The sequence below is a fragment of the Carassius gibelio genome, chromosome A23 (assembly GCF_023724105.1).
Source record: "Carassius gibelio isolate Cgi1373 ecotype wild population from Czech Republic chromosome A23, carGib1.2-hapl.c, whole genome shotgun sequence".
In the NCBI taxonomy this organism is placed as follows: Eukaryota; Metazoa; Chordata; class Actinopteri; order Cypriniformes; family Cyprinidae; genus Carassius; species Carassius gibelio.
This window is the reverse complement of record NC_068393.1, coordinates 22168102-22185643: the sequence shown is the minus strand read 5'-3', so window position 1 is coordinate 22185643 and position 17542 is coordinate 22168102. Positions and strand designations below refer to the sequence as shown.

General features: G+C 35.0%; 2 protein-coding genes across 4 annotated transcripts in view; both read right to left on the bottom strand.

Annotated features, from left to right (window-relative positions):
- Positions 1 to 441: 441 nt before the first annotated feature.
- Positions 442 to 4805, bottom strand: ube2j2 (ubiquitin-conjugating enzyme E2, J2 (UBC6 homolog, yeast)). 2 transcript variants are annotated; one of them, XM_052541445.1, is made up of 8 exons: positions 4607 to 4805; positions 3971 to 4101; positions 3261 to 3301; positions 3067 to 3169; positions 2379 to 2517; positions 2144 to 2224; positions 1901 to 2039; positions 442 to 1813 (listed from the first exon to the last, which is right to left on the bottom strand). In XM_052541445.1, exons 2-8 carry the CDS (start codon positions 4099 to 4101, stop codon positions 1755 to 1757), a joined length of 693 nt encoding a protein of 230 aa, XP_052397405.1. In that variant the 5' UTR covers positions 4607 to 4805; the 3' UTR covers positions 442 to 1754. The 2 variants fall into 2 exon arrangements, with proteins under 2 accessions (XP_052397405.1, XP_052397404.1); XM_052541444.1 differs by having other exon boundaries at positions 442 to 2039; positions 4607 to 4804.
- An 823-nt stretch (positions 4806 to 5628) lies between these two features.
- LOC127944990 (arf-GAP with coiled-coil, ANK repeat and PH domain-containing protein 3) overlaps positions 5629 to 17542 on the bottom strand; it is a 52059-nt gene continuing 40145 nt past the window's right edge. The window contains exons 12-26 of one of the 2 annotated variants that reach the window (XM_052541458.1): positions 17306 to 17357; positions 16777 to 16877; positions 16555 to 16666; positions 15617 to 15825; positions 13622 to 13691; positions 13414 to 13508; positions 13112 to 13329; positions 12831 to 12932; positions 11773 to 11874; positions 11447 to 11667; positions 11178 to 11287; positions 10572 to 10682; positions 10026 to 10087; positions 6443 to 6545; positions 5629 to 6316 (exon numbers count right to left, since the gene is read on the bottom strand). In XM_052541458.1, the coding sequence (XP_052397418.1) occupies positions 6310 to 6316; positions 6443 to 6545; positions 10026 to 10087; positions 10572 to 10682; positions 11178 to 11287; positions 11447 to 11667; positions 11773 to 11874; positions 12831 to 12932; positions 13112 to 13329; positions 13414 to 13508; positions 13622 to 13691; positions 15617 to 15825; positions 16555 to 16666; positions 16777 to 16877; positions 17306 to 17357 (1675 nt within the window). In that variant the 3' untranslated portion in view covers positions 5629 to 6309. The remainder of the gene's footprint in view (positions 6317 to 6442; positions 6546 to 10025; positions 10088 to 10571; positions 10683 to 11177; positions 11288 to 11446; positions 11668 to 11772; positions 11875 to 12830; positions 12933 to 13111; positions 13330 to 13413; positions 13509 to 13621; positions 13692 to 15616; positions 15826 to 16554; positions 16667 to 16776; positions 16878 to 17305; positions 17358 to 17542) is intronic. The other variant, XM_052541459.1, reaches the window with a different exon arrangement.

The window sequence follows — 17542 nt, the reverse complement described above, 5'->3', positions numbered from 1 at the left end:
AAGTTCTTCAAATTGTTTTTTTTTTTAAGTGATATAAATATAAAACTACATACATTATATAAAATTTGGATAATTAGTATTTGCATGTGTATGCATGTGTATAACAGTTTTAGGGAATTTTTATAAACTTTTTTTTTTGTACATCTTTAGGAGCTTAGGAGTGTTCAAAAGCAATTTAATCTCAATGAAAGACATGTTTATAAAGTGTATGAGGCTAAGAATTGATTTGTCTCGAGGTATTTTAACTGAATTCAAGATTCAATCATTTTATTTTCCCCATACACATTTATATAAAGCATATATAACCAGCAGTTAAATGTAAGTCAGGTCCGCTCCATGGACAGTGCAATTATTAAAACTGAATTGGTTTGCTGCTGACATTGCATTACCGTCTTCTGTCAAATGGCAAGAACTGGATTTGAATCACACACGAAGGACTGCTTTCTTTAACAGAATATTATTTATTCAAAATGTAAACACAACATGACTATCTCTGATAACACACCCCTCTAAAGGAAAGGATATCGATCAACATTGTTCATGGAGGTGCTGAAAAAAAATATTACTGCTAGAATTCGGGGGCATTAGAACACTTGAATTTGGGAGACCAGAACATACTGGTACAAAGAGAGCATTAATTCCCCACCAGTCCGAATGAGCAGCAATACGACCATTCTGACCCAGAAAGAGATGTTTTGCAGTGCATGTAGGTCTCCGCAAACTGGACTTAGACTTGCAAGTTTTGATGTCAATTATTTGTGCAACTCAAAGTACTTGTCCTAATGAACACAACCAAAGATCTCACAGTACAACAGGGAAGGTAAGAATTAAATGCATATTCGCCTGCTTAATAACAAAAATGTAAATGATATTTAGATTTCTTAAGAATTATTGCATAAATCACAACCCTTGAAAAGAAAAGAAGTGCTGTGTATCAAGAAAGCCAAGTAGTCCTGACAATACTATATATTGCACAAAAACAATTTATAGTGTTACATGGCCTGAAAAAAAAAAAAGCTTTTCTTTTGGCCAACAGTGCCCCCTTCTAAAAGAAAGTTAATGTTCACCTGGAGCGCTGCATCACAGACAAACAAAAGACAAATAAATCATTTTACATCTTGTCTTTCCTCGCCTAACTGTTTTTTACTGTCGGCGTAGTGCAAGCGAGCACAAATGCATTTAAGAACAAATTTCTATTGGTAAAGCATGTTTACAGTTGAGCCATTTCCATTAAATAAAAGAGTGATTTTCATCACAGCAATAATTGCTGTGACACTTCAGAAATGATCTTGTGTCGTTTTTTAAGGAAAGATTGGGCTTTTTCTCTTTCAATCTTAAAAACTCTGTGCCCTATATGCACAGATTCTAAAATCTTAAAGATCAATGAGAAACGTGAAAAACAACAAACACTGATTCAGGCCCTAAAAAAGCCCACTTGGATTAATTTCAGTCATATGAAGTTGGCTTCTTCTGGGAATTGGGTAAGGTAGAAAATTTGCTTTTTTAAAATTTTATTTCCTTAGATGTTAATGAAGCCATCATTTCATGTGACCTTGCCCTTTAGGTGGCCGTTACACACAAGATCTGGTCGTCGCCACTGTGGAGGAAATCACCAAGCTCTCAATTTCATTAACGGGACACTGCTTCATTTTATTTGGTTGTGAGAAAACCCTTTTGATTTCTCGCTACCTATTTTGGTCGTGAGATCAGCACCAGCCTCTCGTTCCTCAGGTCGGTGTTTCTCATTGGGCGATTCATTCCTGCGCGATGCTCCGCAGAACGTACTTGACCGTGTAGGCGAAAGCAGCAAAACCTACAATGACGAACAAATTAGCGAGCGCTCCACCCAGGAGTCCATGGTTACGGTTGACCTGCTGGAGGTCGGGTGGGTGTGCCGCACCGGGGGGCAGATGCCCGTTCAGGGGAAGGTGGCCGTTTTGCGCATGGTGGGCTTCGCCATCCGGCACCACATCGGGGAGAGGCAGCGCCTGCGAGCGGGACCTGAGCTCCTCCTGCATACGCTGCTTCTGCTTGATTTCCTGTTTAAAGAGGGGTGAAAGGGATCAAGTGTTAATATATTTGTTATAAGAATGTGTTTACTGATCACGTATTCATCTGTGAGGAAGTCTGGCAATCTACTTACTTCAACAACATCTGGAAACAGTTCACAAAAGACTTTGTCCTTGATGTTGAAAGCAAGACTCTGCGAAGCCAACTGTCTTTTCTGCAGGGAACATATTAAAAGCAAACACGGCTTTTCAAAAATGAAAATAAAATAAAACAAATCTGTGATAATTTATTCACTTGGATCAATTATTCCTTTAAGAAAAAGTTAAAAATGGCACTTCGGTGTGATTGGAAATCAGCGTGACACTCACTGTGAAGTCAGAGGTTTCTATACTGCCGAGAGTCGGCCCTTTTTCAACCATGAAGCTCAGGAGGCCGGTTAAGATGGTGGATACGGACCACGCCGGGTTCCACGTGTCAGGGTGAAAATCTGTGATGGAAAGACACAACCTGAAAGCGAAAGAGAACGCCACAAGTCATTATGAAGGAATTGTATTGTTCATCTGACTTCTGAAGAAACAGATGTAGATGCTGTTTGATCGATTCAGAGTTCAAACTAAGCAAAAACTCACAATACAGTAACAACCATGAAGGAAAACGCGTGCAGCAGTAGCACCCACAGACGCCAACATTAGTTAACATCAGGGATCCTCAAACCTAGCCCAGAAGATCCACTTTCCTGCAGAGTTTAGCTCTAACCCTAATCAAACACACCTGAGCAAGCTCATCAACGTCTTCAGGATCATTAGAAAATCACAGGGCTGGAGCTAAACTCTGCAGCGCATTGAACCATGGACATGGCACTTAATGAGTGTGCTTCATAAAGGAATGTTTTAAGGACATAATTGTATTATATAGTAAACATTTCATACAAGCAGTAAGGCACTGACGGCTGTGCCTTGCTTAACAAGGAGCTTAAGCTTAAAAATAACCAAGCTTACATACCTTAGTGCTTAAATAAAGGTCTTACAAAGAAACTGAAAGTTTGAGGCTGTGTACCTTGTATTACACTTAAATCTGCCGTTGGGTGTGATCATGTATATGCTTGGTGGTTTGAATGGGAATTCCCGTGGGAAAATGAGTTTGCCATGATAGTAGCCACCTATGAAATACAAAAGACAAGTCAAAATGAAGCAGAAACTGCACAGTTTGATAAAAGGAAGCACTAATGTGAAATGAAAGTAGGAAATTACCTTCATATGGAGTTTTCTCAGGGCCACGCACTAGATAATGCCTGAAAGAGAAGTAAGCCAGAGATGAGATCATCGTAGTATCTAATCATATAAAGTCTTTCATGTAGATTATAATATGTGATAGAAGTCCTTTTTAATATTCTGATTTGGTACATTTTAATAATGGTTCTTATTATTATTATAAACAGTTCTTATTATTATCAGTTTTTTATCTGATTGCTATTTTGTGGAAACCATTATACAGTCTTTGACGAATAGAACATTTAAAATAATTTAGTTGAAATAAAATCTTTTGTAACATTATAAATGCCTTTATTGACACGTTTGGTCAATTGAATATGTCCCTGCACAATAAAAGTATTAATTTTACTTAAATAAAAATAAAATAATAAAAAAAAACTTTTGAATGGTAGTGTATCTCAGTTTCCACAAAATAATAATAATAACATATAAAAATAATAATATAATGAAAATTAATCAGATTTTAAAAATATATTACAACTGAAAACAACTATTTTAAACTGTAAAAATATATAATCTATTTTTACTGTATTTTTCTATTAAATAAATGCGGCCTTGGTGAGCATAAGAGACTTCTTTCAAAAACATTAAAAAGTGTTAATTATTCCAAACTTTCAGAAAGGTAGTGAGTTTGTGTGTGACTATGCATATAACATATAAAAAATGTGGTTGAAGGAAATCAAATGTACCATTCCAAAATGTTGGAGGGCAGAGGTTCAGCACAGATGTAAGGGACTGGATCTTTCTTGATGCGCAGGTAATCCTGTTTTAACCGCTGTGTTGCTGTGGTTGGGGCCCTCTTGTTTAAGTTGTTGCTCATCTGTAAAATTACATGGCACTCTCAGTTACACAATACAGTCTGAACACTTCCTAGTGCTCATAAATGAGACAAATATGTCAAACAGAAGATTTACAAGTTTATATATAGCCTGAGATACATCAAAACTACATAGATCATGACTGTTAACATGAATTGCCAACACATTGTTTCCAAAAACTGTCATTTAAAACAACATGGTGAAATATGTTTACTTCGCGATTAACACCTTAATAGTCTGCATCTGTAGCAAAAATAAGACAATAACACTGAAAACCGGGTGTAAATATGACTAAACAACAACGATAGGAGTAAACAGGGCGCTCAAACATAGACAAGAAGTGTGTTTTAAACACTAGTGAGATGCATATCAAGACATCATCATTCTAAACGTTCAGTTTTACATTATGACAACAAATGCTGTCTAGGTAGATAGTTTACTAGGGTTTAAAACACAGCCTCGCACGGACACTGGAAGTGGATTTTTTTTTTAACGGTTCAGTCTCACCTCTTTCAACGCCCTCCACGGGATCCACCACGGTAAAACTGGGATGATATATCGATATCCCTTTTATTTCAGAGTGAATACGCTCCTGATAAACTTTCTAAAATAACAAAAAACGTAGCTCTTCGGCTAAGGTGAAATTGTCATCTATTCCCCATGCCAATATGGCGGCCGCAAAACCAGGAAGTGATGAGGTAAAGGAGCAAATAAAAGTTCTTAAGAGCGCTTCGGACGCCTTTCAAAATAAATGTCTTAAACGATTGGGCCGATAAAAAAACATGAGCGAGTTGGATTCACGTGTGAAATGTAATATGGATTTAGAATTACGAATGGGATTTTAAAATGAAGAAATGTTTGAAATAAGAAAAAAAATGTATGCAGTATCTCGCCGAATAAATAATACTTTATAATAGGCTACTACTATTATAACATTTACACTACATTAATACTATTTTTTTTATACAGAGTGATTGTGGTCTAAAGAACCGAGTCACCAGAGTCATTCTCACGGGAATCGGGAACCTGTTTGTTAGAGTCACTATAAAGAACCGACTCTTAAGAGCCACTCGTTTAGGAATCCTACTGTATAGGCCTATAATTTTATGATTCACTTTCAGAACCGACTCACACAATTCATTCGTTCGGGAATCGGTTTACTTGTCGAACAGTATTTAATTCACTATAAAGAAACAGTTAATCGGACTACAAAAGAATCGGTTCACAAGAGTGATTCGTTCCTCTGGAATAGCTGAAATATCAAACCTAACTTCATGTGAACACCTAAGGCAACTCTCAGTCCTTATTGTCTGTCAAATGACTGGCCCATCTTAATGGCCAAACTCACTTTTTTTTCAGCCAAAATACATGAAATTGTGAAACTGAAAATGACATTTTTTATGGAGGATATACTGTAACAATACAATTATATAAAAGTTTATCTCCCTTAACTGATGTGTTACATGTAATAACCCAGGGTTATTATGCAACAAAATTGTAAAAAATTTTATCCCAAGGAAACCAGCAGGTTGTTCTGACATATTTATTTCCCACCACAAAAGGTCCACTCAATGTTTTTGCATTTTTTAACAAAATACCATACTTTTATGATATATTATCAATTGCATCTGAAAAGACAATATACAATATCTGTATTTGAATTTGCAATGATTTATAGTGGCTGTAAATATATAGACTACACCAGCATAGTCGAATACAAAACAGTACATTCATCACTACAGCAACAGACAATATCACTGCTGATTCTCCAAATACAGCTTCCTTATCACTTCAACGGCTTTATAAAACAGAAACAATAACCAGCACTGGATATTTTTCATTATAGAGCATAATAATAGTGATGTTTGTAATAGCATTGAGATGAAATATAAAATGAGAAAGCACTCATGCATGATTTGTTTGATTATACGTTTTAACAGTGAAACCATAAATGACAAATGCTTTGACATTTAGTGCTTAATTAAGTGCCAGTTACTCACAATGGTTAATAAACACCAAACATTGGGGACTAGACCAGCTGACCCCATAAAGATACAAAATAGCATTAAAATCATTGCAAACATTCAAGACAACCAAAATTATTGTTTAAAGTCCTTCACACTCATCCACATTACACTTATAATATCAGCCAGTCAAAGTGTCTTCTGCTCCAGCTTGATTGGTGTCCAAAGTTTAAAAGAGTTGATCGGTCACACTCTAGATTAAAAAAGAAAAACATATTTTATGTATATATATATATATATATATATATATATATATATATATATATATATATATATAATTTTTTTTTTTACAGATGCCCAATAGATATCATCTAACTACCTGAAGGAGTGACGGAAGTGAACACTCCTCCGTTTCAGCTTCTCAGGATTGTGGGATGCCATATGGGAAAACTCTCGGAAAATATCCAGGTATGTGGTGTCACCTAAAATGGGATCAAACACAGTTAATGTAACTGTACATATAACTCCTGAAATGCAGCGGTCATGTGAATGGATGCTTTTGTATTATTTTAGAAGTCTTACTAAGGCAGAAGCAGTTCTCTGAATGGTCAAGTATGGAGATCTAATCCATTACTGGGGGGGGGGGGGGATTTAGAGTTCAAATATAAGGGACAGAAAGAGCACTATGCAGCCCCATCAAAATGAGCCTTCTTGTGCTGTATAGGGTATTTGTACTGTCTGGGTAACCATGGCAACAACTGAAACTTCAAAGGGGACAAAGAGTGGGGTTGAACACTTTACTAAACTCTGAATTTCTCTTGCTTGATTTACAATGAGGAGACTGTGCCTGTCTTCCCAGGATGGGTACTGACCAGTGAAAGAGAGATTCTAAATAAAAGTTGAGTTCTGTCCCATTTCTGTTTAAACAGAAGTTCTATTGGATTTTATAAACTTACTATGAAAGTCTAGGACAACCTTTTTGTCAATGTTTTTTTTTAATGATATAATAATTTTTTAAAATAAATTAATTCTTTTATTCATCGAGGATGCATTAAATAGTGACTTTTTTTCACAAAATATTAGGCAGCATAATGTTGTCAACACTGATAATAGTCAGAAATGTTTCTTGAGCAGCAGATCAATATATCAGAATGATTTCTGAAGATCATGTGACACTGAAGACTGGAGGAATGATGCTGAAAATGCAGCTTTGATCACAGGAATTAATTTAATTTTTTAAATATATTCAAATAGAAAACAGCTATTTTAAACCGTAATATTTCACATTACTAATTTTTCTACATTTGTAATCAAGTAGATGTTGCCTTATGTACTGTAAGCATAAGGAACATTCAAAATAAAAATTTTACCAACTCTTTAACTTTTGAACAGTAATGTGTGTTTGTATTATACAGTTATTAAATAATATATAACTTTAACCCTTATGATCTGGAGTTTGATTCAGTCAGAGGACCTTTTAATTACAATTATTTAATTATTTAATAAATTAATACTGGTCAGGGTCACTAGGATCCCAAACACAAGAACCGAATTTGAGGGTAAAAAAAAATAAATAAAAAAAAAAACACTTTAAACAAGACATTACAAGAAAAACTGAATTGACTCAGAAACACTTACAGCAGCAAAATCAGTAAGCTGATTAAGAGTTAATATAGATGGTTATATAATATTGGACTAAGCACTATAGAGAAGAAAGAGGCAGGAGAAGAGAAGCACAAGCAGTTAGTACTTCAGTCACGTTTCATTTATTGTCAGGACTCTTTTCTGTTTAGGAGAGAGAACAGATAAAAGGGCAGAATCAGAGCTAAAAGAAAAGCAGAAGTTGCAGAGGTTCTAATTTACAGAAGAATGCACACTTATACAATATTCAGACATATTTTACAAATGACACCCACATGAAAAGAAAAGTATGAAACATATTTCAGTATGTTTGTCACTTCAGGAGTAATACTCATTTGATATTCACAAAACAAAATGTTTATGTGAAACAGAAAGTGCTATGATTTCATTGGCCAGAGACAGACAGACAGACGATGCACCAAGCAATGAGCTTTCACCCCAAACATTTCAGGGAAAACTTTACAGTACTCTATTCTGCTCACAAACTACAGACAACACATGTAGAAATGAATTGTCTCTCAACAAGTGCTGTTTCTGTCTGTTGTCTATGGTTGGGCTCTAGAGTATTTATGACTCCCAGGAATAAATCGTGTTTATATGACATTAATTTATGATGTCATCCAATAGTTAAGATGTACGTATATCATGGGAGTTCTTCCTTTATTCATAAGTTTTGGCGTAGTGTTAGACTGTATTGTGAGTATAAAGGGGAAAAAAAAGCTGCAGGAAACCAAACAAACCAGAGCAACAGCAAATCAATGCAGTGAAGCTAACAGAAATAACAATACAATATTAAAATACATTAACATACACTGCCATTGAGGTTTTGGGTCAGTATGATTCTTTTTAATAATATACTTTTATACTTTTATTCAGCAAGGATGCAAAAGTTTTATGTTATGAAAGATTTATATTTAAAAAAAAGCTGTTAAAAGCTTTTAACTTTTTATTTATCAAAAAACCCTGAAAAATGCATCATGGTTTCCACAAGAATATAAACTGTTTACTATATTGATTATAATAAAACATTACCAAATCAGCATATTCAAATGATTTCTGAACGATCATGTGACAATGAAGACTGGAGGAATGATGCTGAAAATTCAGCTTTAATCACAGGAATAAATTACATTTAAAAATACATTAAAATACAAAACAGTTATATTAAACTGTAATAATAATTTACATACATTTTTACTGTATTTTTCATAAAATATATGCATCCTTGATGGGCATAAGCGACTTAACATTACAAAATCTTACTGACCCCAAACTTTCTGAACAGTGATTGTTGAATTTAACCCTCATTAATTAAATTGGCCTTTCGGATTTTGGTGTCTGAACTCAAGTTTGGTTGTGAACGGTAAAATAAATAAAGTATTTCAAATTACAAAAATACAATCGGTTTCCACAGTACAAAAAAAAATAAAAAATAAATAAAAATCATGTTGTATCATTGCACTATTGCTCTGGGCGGTTCTCAAAAAAAGCATAAAAATCCAGTTTTTGAACCATTTTATAAACCATCATCCGAAAAAAGCAAACAGAAACGACAGTGGAGTGAAGAAAAAGTGCATAACAGTGGCCTATCAGTCAACAAAAAGGTCAGTTAGTAGATTAGAAGATTAGACATTTTATACATCACAGTTTTTGATCCCACTCTCTCTCATGCGTTTGCAAGCACAAAACACAGTTTTAAGTGCCCCATCCCTGTTTAAACCATGTGTAGAAAAATGCCACTAGAAGAACACAGTTAGAGTAGATGGACAGCTGCAGGTTAGTTCATTAAACGACTAGGAAACACTAGTAAGGGCTCTGTAAGATCACTGAGTGTGATAGTCTGTGTAATTGGTATTTGACAAAATACCACCACAATTACAGGTAACCTTCATTTTATAAAGAGTGATACTCTTGAAATGAGTAACTTCACTGCTTATTAGGCCAAACTATGATGGCCAGTCAGTCTTGTGACTAATCTGAAGTCTGCAGCATGTGAACTGGTCAAGCAAGGTAACCAGATCTGGGACATGGAAAACTAGACCTAACCAGTTTGAGAAAGATTCAAGATATCAACCACCTATACCAGCTTGGTCCAACCAGATTGCAACCATCTAAAACCATCTGAAGCTGGTTTAGCTGGAATTCCCATCAAGCCTGGCCCGTCTTTACAGATGAACACAAACACATATCAGTTCTTGGTGGGAATGATGGGAAAGAAGCGCTACGCTGGGCTCTCTAGCACTCGGCTATGTTGAGACAGATAAACTCTTGTATGCATTTCTTATACTGCTGCTCTGTGGGACTGTTGCTAGAATATTGACCTGGCTGACCGAACGGACCCTCCGACTCGCGCATCTCCTCGTTCATACGTGCTAGACGCAACCTGTCAAGAGAGAAATAGAGAAAAGAAACAAAGAGAGGTTTGGTTTGGAATCAAACGTTGTACAATTGTCTATTTACACTACCATTCAAAAGTATGTGGTCAGTAAGATTTGTAATGTTTTTGAAAAAAGTAATATTGTGAAATATTATTACAACGTAAAATAACAGTTTTGTATTTGAACATAATTTAGTATGTGATTTATTCTTGTGATGCAAAGATTCTTAGCATCATTACTCCAGTCTTCAGTTTCGCACAAAATTATTCTAATTTGCTGATTTGCTGTTGTGCTGCTTAATATATTTGGTGGAAATGTTGTGCTTTTTCAGGATTCTTTGATCAATTTTCATCCTTGCTGAATAGAAGGACTAATTTCTTTGATAAAATCAAATCTTTCTGACTCCAAACCTTTGAACGGTAGTGGAAATACTGTCTGGGTTAAACTTGCAGAAGCTAACACACATGCATTGGGACTTTTTTAACTTACAGAGTAACTATGTCAGCGTTAGCGGCTTGAACCGCTATGCTCAGTGGGTCCTGGCCATCTTCATCACCATCATTCTGGGTCGCTCCTCGTTTCAGGAACAAACACACTTGACTGAAAACATAAGACAAAGAAAATGCAGTTGTGGAAAAGCTTCAATTTCATTTGAATATTCAAGCATTGAATATTTAATAATTTGCATAATGCAAAGCTGCATATGCAGTAAAAGACCTGCTAAAATGCTACAGCATCTAGAGTACCTCATAAATACCACAGTATATGAATATAGTAAATATTCAGTACTACAATATACATTATAAAAGTATAACAAGTCCTCTGGGAAGTTTGTATTTTATGGGTTTGGAGGTTGTAGTTACAACATCAGGTGCATTCACATAACTTTGGTTGGATTAAGATAAAATATTATTTCTGCATTAAATTTAACTATATATTGTTATATATATATATATTCTTCTCATAATTATGACTTTGTGGTTACATTCATGTCTGTTCAACTCATATACAATTTTTTTTGCATGCTAATGCACCAAAAGACAGCAAAAGGCATCTGTATGTACATCTGTAAAGAGTGTGTGAACATGCACTCACCCAGTGTGACCTAAATATGTTGCGTGATGCAATGGGCCTCTTCCCCTGTGATCTCTTTGGTTGACATCTGCACCATTTTGGAGCAGAAACTCACAGGCTATCAAAGAACCCTATATATGTTGAAAACCAGAGGATTAGGGCATTACAACCTCAAAACAGCATATGATTATTAAACATTTCATTGAAGTGAGCTGGAAGTTTACAATCAATTCTTATATAGGTTACTTTTAATATGTGCATGTGCAATTAATGTTTTTGTAAAGACTCACTCCAATCACAGCCTGAATAAGGGGGCTTTTCCCCTCATCCTCTTCATTCATGGAGTTGACATCAGCTCCATGTGCCAGAGCTTCAGCCATGACGGGCAGATTTCGTGCCTGACAGGCCTTGTAGAGTAATGCTCCGGGATCCAGTTCTCTCAGATCCTCAGGATCTGACGCCTCCGGCTCCAATTCAGCCTCATTACTGGAGTCTTCAGACACCTCACACTCTGAACATTACAAGAACACATGTAACATGACCCATCTGCTTCAACAGTCAGTATAGAAAATGAACACTTGGTTAACAGCATCAAGTCACACATTGGTTTACTCACCCTCCTCTGTGACACTGTCCACTACAGACTCAAACACCAAGATGTCAGTGCTGCCATCAGTGCTGCCACCTAACCCACTGTCACTGCTCAGACCTGCAGGACCGACACAAGCCCACCGCGGGCACATTACACTCTAGTGCATCAATAACACCCAATGTGCACTTACAGCAAACATGACAACATGATGAAACAGATGAAAAAAAAAAGAAAAAAAGAAAAAGCAAAGCAAAAAAGTAAAAAATGGAAAAGGAAAGCACAAAATAAAGAAAAAAAAAAACTAACAAAAACCATCACAACAAAGTAAACAACAATAAATCAAAGCAAAAACAAAACAAATACAAAACAGCAAAAGTAAATAAAGAGCAAAGCAAATCCAAACAAAATAACATAAAACAAAACAACAAGAGTGAACAAAATCAAATCAAATGTAAAATTCAAAGCATTTTAAAACAAAACAACTTTTTTGTTTCCAAACAAAGCAAATTAAAAAAGCAAACCCACAAAAAGGTATTCAAATAGCAAAAGACAAAAAAAAAAAAAACTAAACCAAAACAAAATGCATAACAAAGGTAAACAAAAACAAAGCAAAATGCAAAGCACAACGAAACCCCAAATAAAAAACAACAGAAGTAAACAAAAACAATACAAAGCAAAACAGGATAAAACACAAACAAAAGTAAACAAAATCAAACAAAAGCAGAGCAAAATGCTAAACAAAACAAAGCAAAAAACCCATAACAAAAAAAAGTATACAATAATAACAAATTAAATCAAAGCTAATTAACACAATGTAAAACCACAAAAGTAAACAAAAACAAAGCGAAACAAATAAACAAATGTTAACAAAAACAAATCAAAGCAAAACGAAACAACAAAAGCATACAAAACCAACGCTATTTAAAACAAAATAAAACACACACATGCACATGCACACACATAAACAACAAAAGTATATATAAAAAAATCAATTAAAAAAGCAAAGCAAAATAATGCATGGAACAAGCAATTAAACCAAAGATTGAACCCCAAAAATTTTTTGGACAGAATATAATACTTACTGCGAGGCCCTGAACCAGTGTCAAAATATGAAAAGAGGGTGTCCAGCTCATCCGGACAAAAGAGAGATTCCCGTTTGAACTTTCTCTCCAGAGCAGCAGTTGCTGAAAGTTGCAGGAAAAAATAGGAAAATGTCACTTTTTAAAAAACTTACTAAACAAATCTACTATGGAAATTCACATAATACCATGGTATTAACAGCATGGCAAAGTGCAAAAAACATGGTATGATCATTGTACTTTCTTGCATAGTAAAAAAACAAAACATAATTTTTTTAGATTACCTGAGGAAAAGGTTGCAGGAGATGCACTGCCTGGCTCTAGTCTGTATTTGCGGTGTGTTTTGGGGACGGTGGTGGCACTGTTATGTCTCCTGCATTTCCTGGAGTTCCATCTGCGCTCTGATTTTCTCCCGCCGTTGACCAGAACTTCACTCGAAATCATCTTCTTCAGGAACTTCTTCTCCACATACTTCGCTTTGATCCAGGCCTCCTTTTCTTGCCTTAAAATCAAGGCAACAATTAAACACTCAACATTCAGATGCACAGAAAAAGAGCCACTTGTATGTGTGTCCCTCATCACTCACCTGGAGCTGCTGGGTCCCGGTTTCTTCAGGCCCTGATCTTCACAGCTGCCTTCATAGATGTGGTTGATGATACTGTTTCCTAGTTCACACATCAGCTGCATTGCAACAGAACAGACAGCAGTTATAGTCAGAGCGTGTTTGCTCATGTCACAGATAAAGGTCATCCAAAAGATATTAGGAGGAAAACAATGTAGACATTTGAGCAGACCTTCAGTAACTCTGGTTCCCATGAGTCTAGGGTGAGAGAACGGACCTTTGAACAATGAACTCCCAAACTCCTGTGAAAACATCAATCAAAAATTTTATTTTGTTGGTTTGTTTTACAACACAAATGCCGCAACTCCAATCAAATGTAAATCAGAAAGAACTGTTATCCACACGTTTCATTATCAATAAAAAGTAAAGATTTCAAGTATATTTATCTCATTTCTATCTGCCATCTTGAATGCTTTTCACAGATCATTTTTGGGATTGTTTTCTGCACAAATTATATATGTAATGCTGACATAATGCTAAATTATTGTACAGACAACCTAAAAAAAAAAAAAAGATGAAATCACATTTGCAACCATTTTGACTACAAAACAACAATTTAAATAATGACAATCATTATCTCTATTGTTGTTTAGCAGACTTTTTTTTTTGCAAAATTGTTTAAATATACAATCAGAGATTGGCTGAATAATAATAATAATCATCATCATGATAAACAATTTTCATTGCATAATAATTTTGCATAAACTGCTAATAATTATTATACTATTACTAATATTATTCAACTATTTTATATTAATCATAATACAAAAATATTGAATTATTAGATTATTCGACCATTTCTGTTACAATGTTGCATAAATTGCTAATAATTAATATTATTGCTATTATTATTATTACTACAACATTTCTATATTATTATTAGATTATTATTCCACCATTTCCATTGCACAACAATTTTGCATGATTTGCTAATATTCATTATTTTATAATATTAATAATAATTTGACAACAACATTAAATATAATTATTATTTTTATTAGATTGTTAGAATCCTACCATTTCAATTGTAAAAATTTTTTGCATAAAATTGGTAATAATAATAATTATTTATTATTATTTTCACTATTAATATGTGACCAGTGCTGGCAAAATGTGTTATTTTTTTTTTTCACACTTTCCATTATAAATCCTTCAGAATGATGATTTGTTGGAATCAGATGAAAAATGACTGAGCTCCACCCGTACATCCAAAGTCATTTTTGAAAAAAAGCTATTTTTTTTAATTTTATCTTTGTTATTAGAAATAAGAACAGATGCAGAAAAACTGTAGAACAAATATAAGAAAAAACAAATGATGCATTACCATTTTACATCTAAGCAAAAGCATTCAAGTAAGAAAAACTAATAATTTAATGTAAAGATCCCTTTAGTCTGTTAATTACAAATAAATTGATTATTACAACTATAAAAGCACTTCAATCAAGAGCAGTGAGTGACTCTCTCTTTTCTTTTATCGTTAGATTATCATTAATAAGGCAGTCTATATTTAAGCCCTACTGTAATGCATGGATCTAATATAATGTTACACATCAGAAGTTCTTCCCCAACAGTTCCCCAAACGTTCACTTAAGACATAACAGATTATGTTTGTGTAAATACTTAAATACTGTAATTGGGTGTATATGTGTATATTTATCAGGATTGCGTGCTGTCGGATGCGCGCTTCGGATGACAGTCAGTGTGAGAAGCAAATAAAAGTAATTAAATATCTACAATTATTGCATTAATTATCATATACCGTAAGCATTAGGATTGCTAGATGAGGGCAAATTTTTGTGAAAACCTCAAAATCAACACTTTTTTGGCCTGTAGCTCAAAATTAGCCCAGCACGGGTCACATATATTCAGCCATTTTCATCTTTGCTAGTAATATCATTATTATGATGATGATGCCTTGATATTAATTTATCACTGTGTGTCTGGAGGAGAGTAACTGCAGTCGCTGACCTTCTCTCTTGTCCTGACAACTCTCGCCTCTAAATGAGATCTAATCAAATCTGATCTAATCCACCTAGGAAACCCGGCTGAGCCAAGGAGGGACGACACAACGTGTTTACAGTGGCTGCTCACGGGACACACTAAACTCAGATATCCCAGACATTTTATTTTGGGGTGGTGATGGGGTCTGTTCTCTTCCATGCCTTACCTGTGAATGCCGGAGCACTCGATGCAGAGCAGGACGCCCAGATTGATGCTGGCCCAGCGCGGCTCAGCCTGCCCACAGTCACAGCACTGCTGGTTTCCCGGCAGACACAGGATCCGCTGCAGAATGCTCTCGCCCCTGCCACTGCGCTCTCGGGGCTCATTTGCTGAGTCTATACTGCTGATGGAGGGAGAAGCGGTCCGGTCCAAACGCTGCAGACAGACACACAAAAGAGTTCTTTGGGGGAAATATAACATATAACAGCTTTAAATGTCAGTAGTAAAAATTATAACAGGCTCGGGAAGTCTGAATCATTTATGTGAATGTTTTTCTGAACTGTGGTTTACAACCAATCGGTTCAAAACACTAATTCACTTGATTCTGTTGTGTTCATAAAAAAAAATGTAAAAAAAAAAAAAAAAAAAAAAAAATCCTCCAGTTAGTTTTTATTTTTATAATTTGTAATTTTTTTTCTACACTTGAAAACTACTTGTTGTGATAATAATAATTAATATTACCATTATTGTTTACACATTTTATTGTAGTCTAATAATGATCTAATATTTTAAGGAATTAGTTCAGAACACTCAATCAACAGTTCATTTTGCAACATTTGATTAGTAAAAAATTATAAAACTATTATAAAAAATTATAAAACTATTATAAAAAATTATAAAACAATATATGTGATGCTTTCTTTTTAAACAGTTTTTACTTTTATTCTACTTGACAACAGTGGAATTATGCTTGCTTTTGTTGTTTTTAAGCCAGTTCTAATTGAATATCATAAAAAAGTTGAAAAATAGGGATGCATATTTTTTTAAGCTTTATTACACAGGCTTATTTGAGTATACAGTGACTCAGTTTCTTTTTTTTCTTGATCATAATATTGTATTGGCCCATCCTATGTTATAGTGATTTCGCATGTTGACTGTACAAACCTCAGTGTAATAATTGTCTGGACTCTCTCTGTACGCTGAGGCGATGCTGGCTTGAACCGCCAGGATCCAGGCCTGCCGGAGCTTCTCTGACTCTGCCTGTAGCATACAGCTCCTACAGAATACATCAAGAGAAACACAATTACTACCAGTTATGCAGCTCCAAAAGTCTTTAAGAGCAAAATTACCATCTAAAGTCTGAGCTTTACTGGACAGAAGACTCACTTGGTGGGCGACACGACTTCAAAACAGAATCTCCTCTCGATGTCTTCACATGGTTTGACAGAACAGAGTCTCAAGTCCTCCACAACAACTGTCAGCGAGTCCTGTGGAAGGTGAAGATGCTTCAATAGGCCTGTACATTTGCTGGCTTGAAGATAGGTGCTCTTAATAAAGCCATTTCACTCTGATATGCATTAAACAGCACGGTGTCACAGTAATTTAAACAGACAGCCTGACCAAGCACTTCGGCAGAAATAAATGGACATTCTCCAAACAGATGAAGAGCAGGCAGCACTGTGTGCATGCATTGATTTGTCAGGGAATGATTTAGTTATCTTCAGAAAGAGATATGCTTGCTCGGTGACCTGTGAGCTGAAGAATTCTGCTGATACATGTCATTGACACAAACTCAGTACATTCTCTCGAGGTACTGTATAATGAAGCTGCTCGTTTAAATCAAAGACAGATTACTTACGCAGTCTAAACTGCTGTGACTTATGTGTCATCTTGCTAAATGCTGATCTGAACTCACCTTTAGTTTCTTCTGATAAACCAGCTGGCTGTTTTGGATGGAAAACCACCGCCTGAAATAAACAAAGCAATTTGTTATGAATTAAATACTTTTAAAAATGCAATAACTCATATTTGGCCTGCTGGGTTTCATAAACTGAAATAATACATATTTTTTTACTATATAATGATACATTTGTACTATAATGACTATATACTGAGATTTTTTATGGATATCAATATCATTTCCATAATTTTC

Coding starts and splice junctions, on each gene's coding strand:
- ube2j2 (XM_052541444.1), bottom strand. CDS start 4,101: ATGAGCAACAACTTAAACAAGAGGGCCCCAACCACAGCAACACAGCGG. Junction 2,518..3,066: donor AGATTTAAGTGTAATACAAG/GTACACAGCCTC, acceptor TTTCGCTTTCAG/GTTGTGTCTTTCCATCACAG. Junction 2,040..2,143: donor TGTTTCCAGATGTTGTTGAA/GTAAGTAGATTG, acceptor CTCTTTAAACAG/GAAATCAAGCAGAAGCAGCG.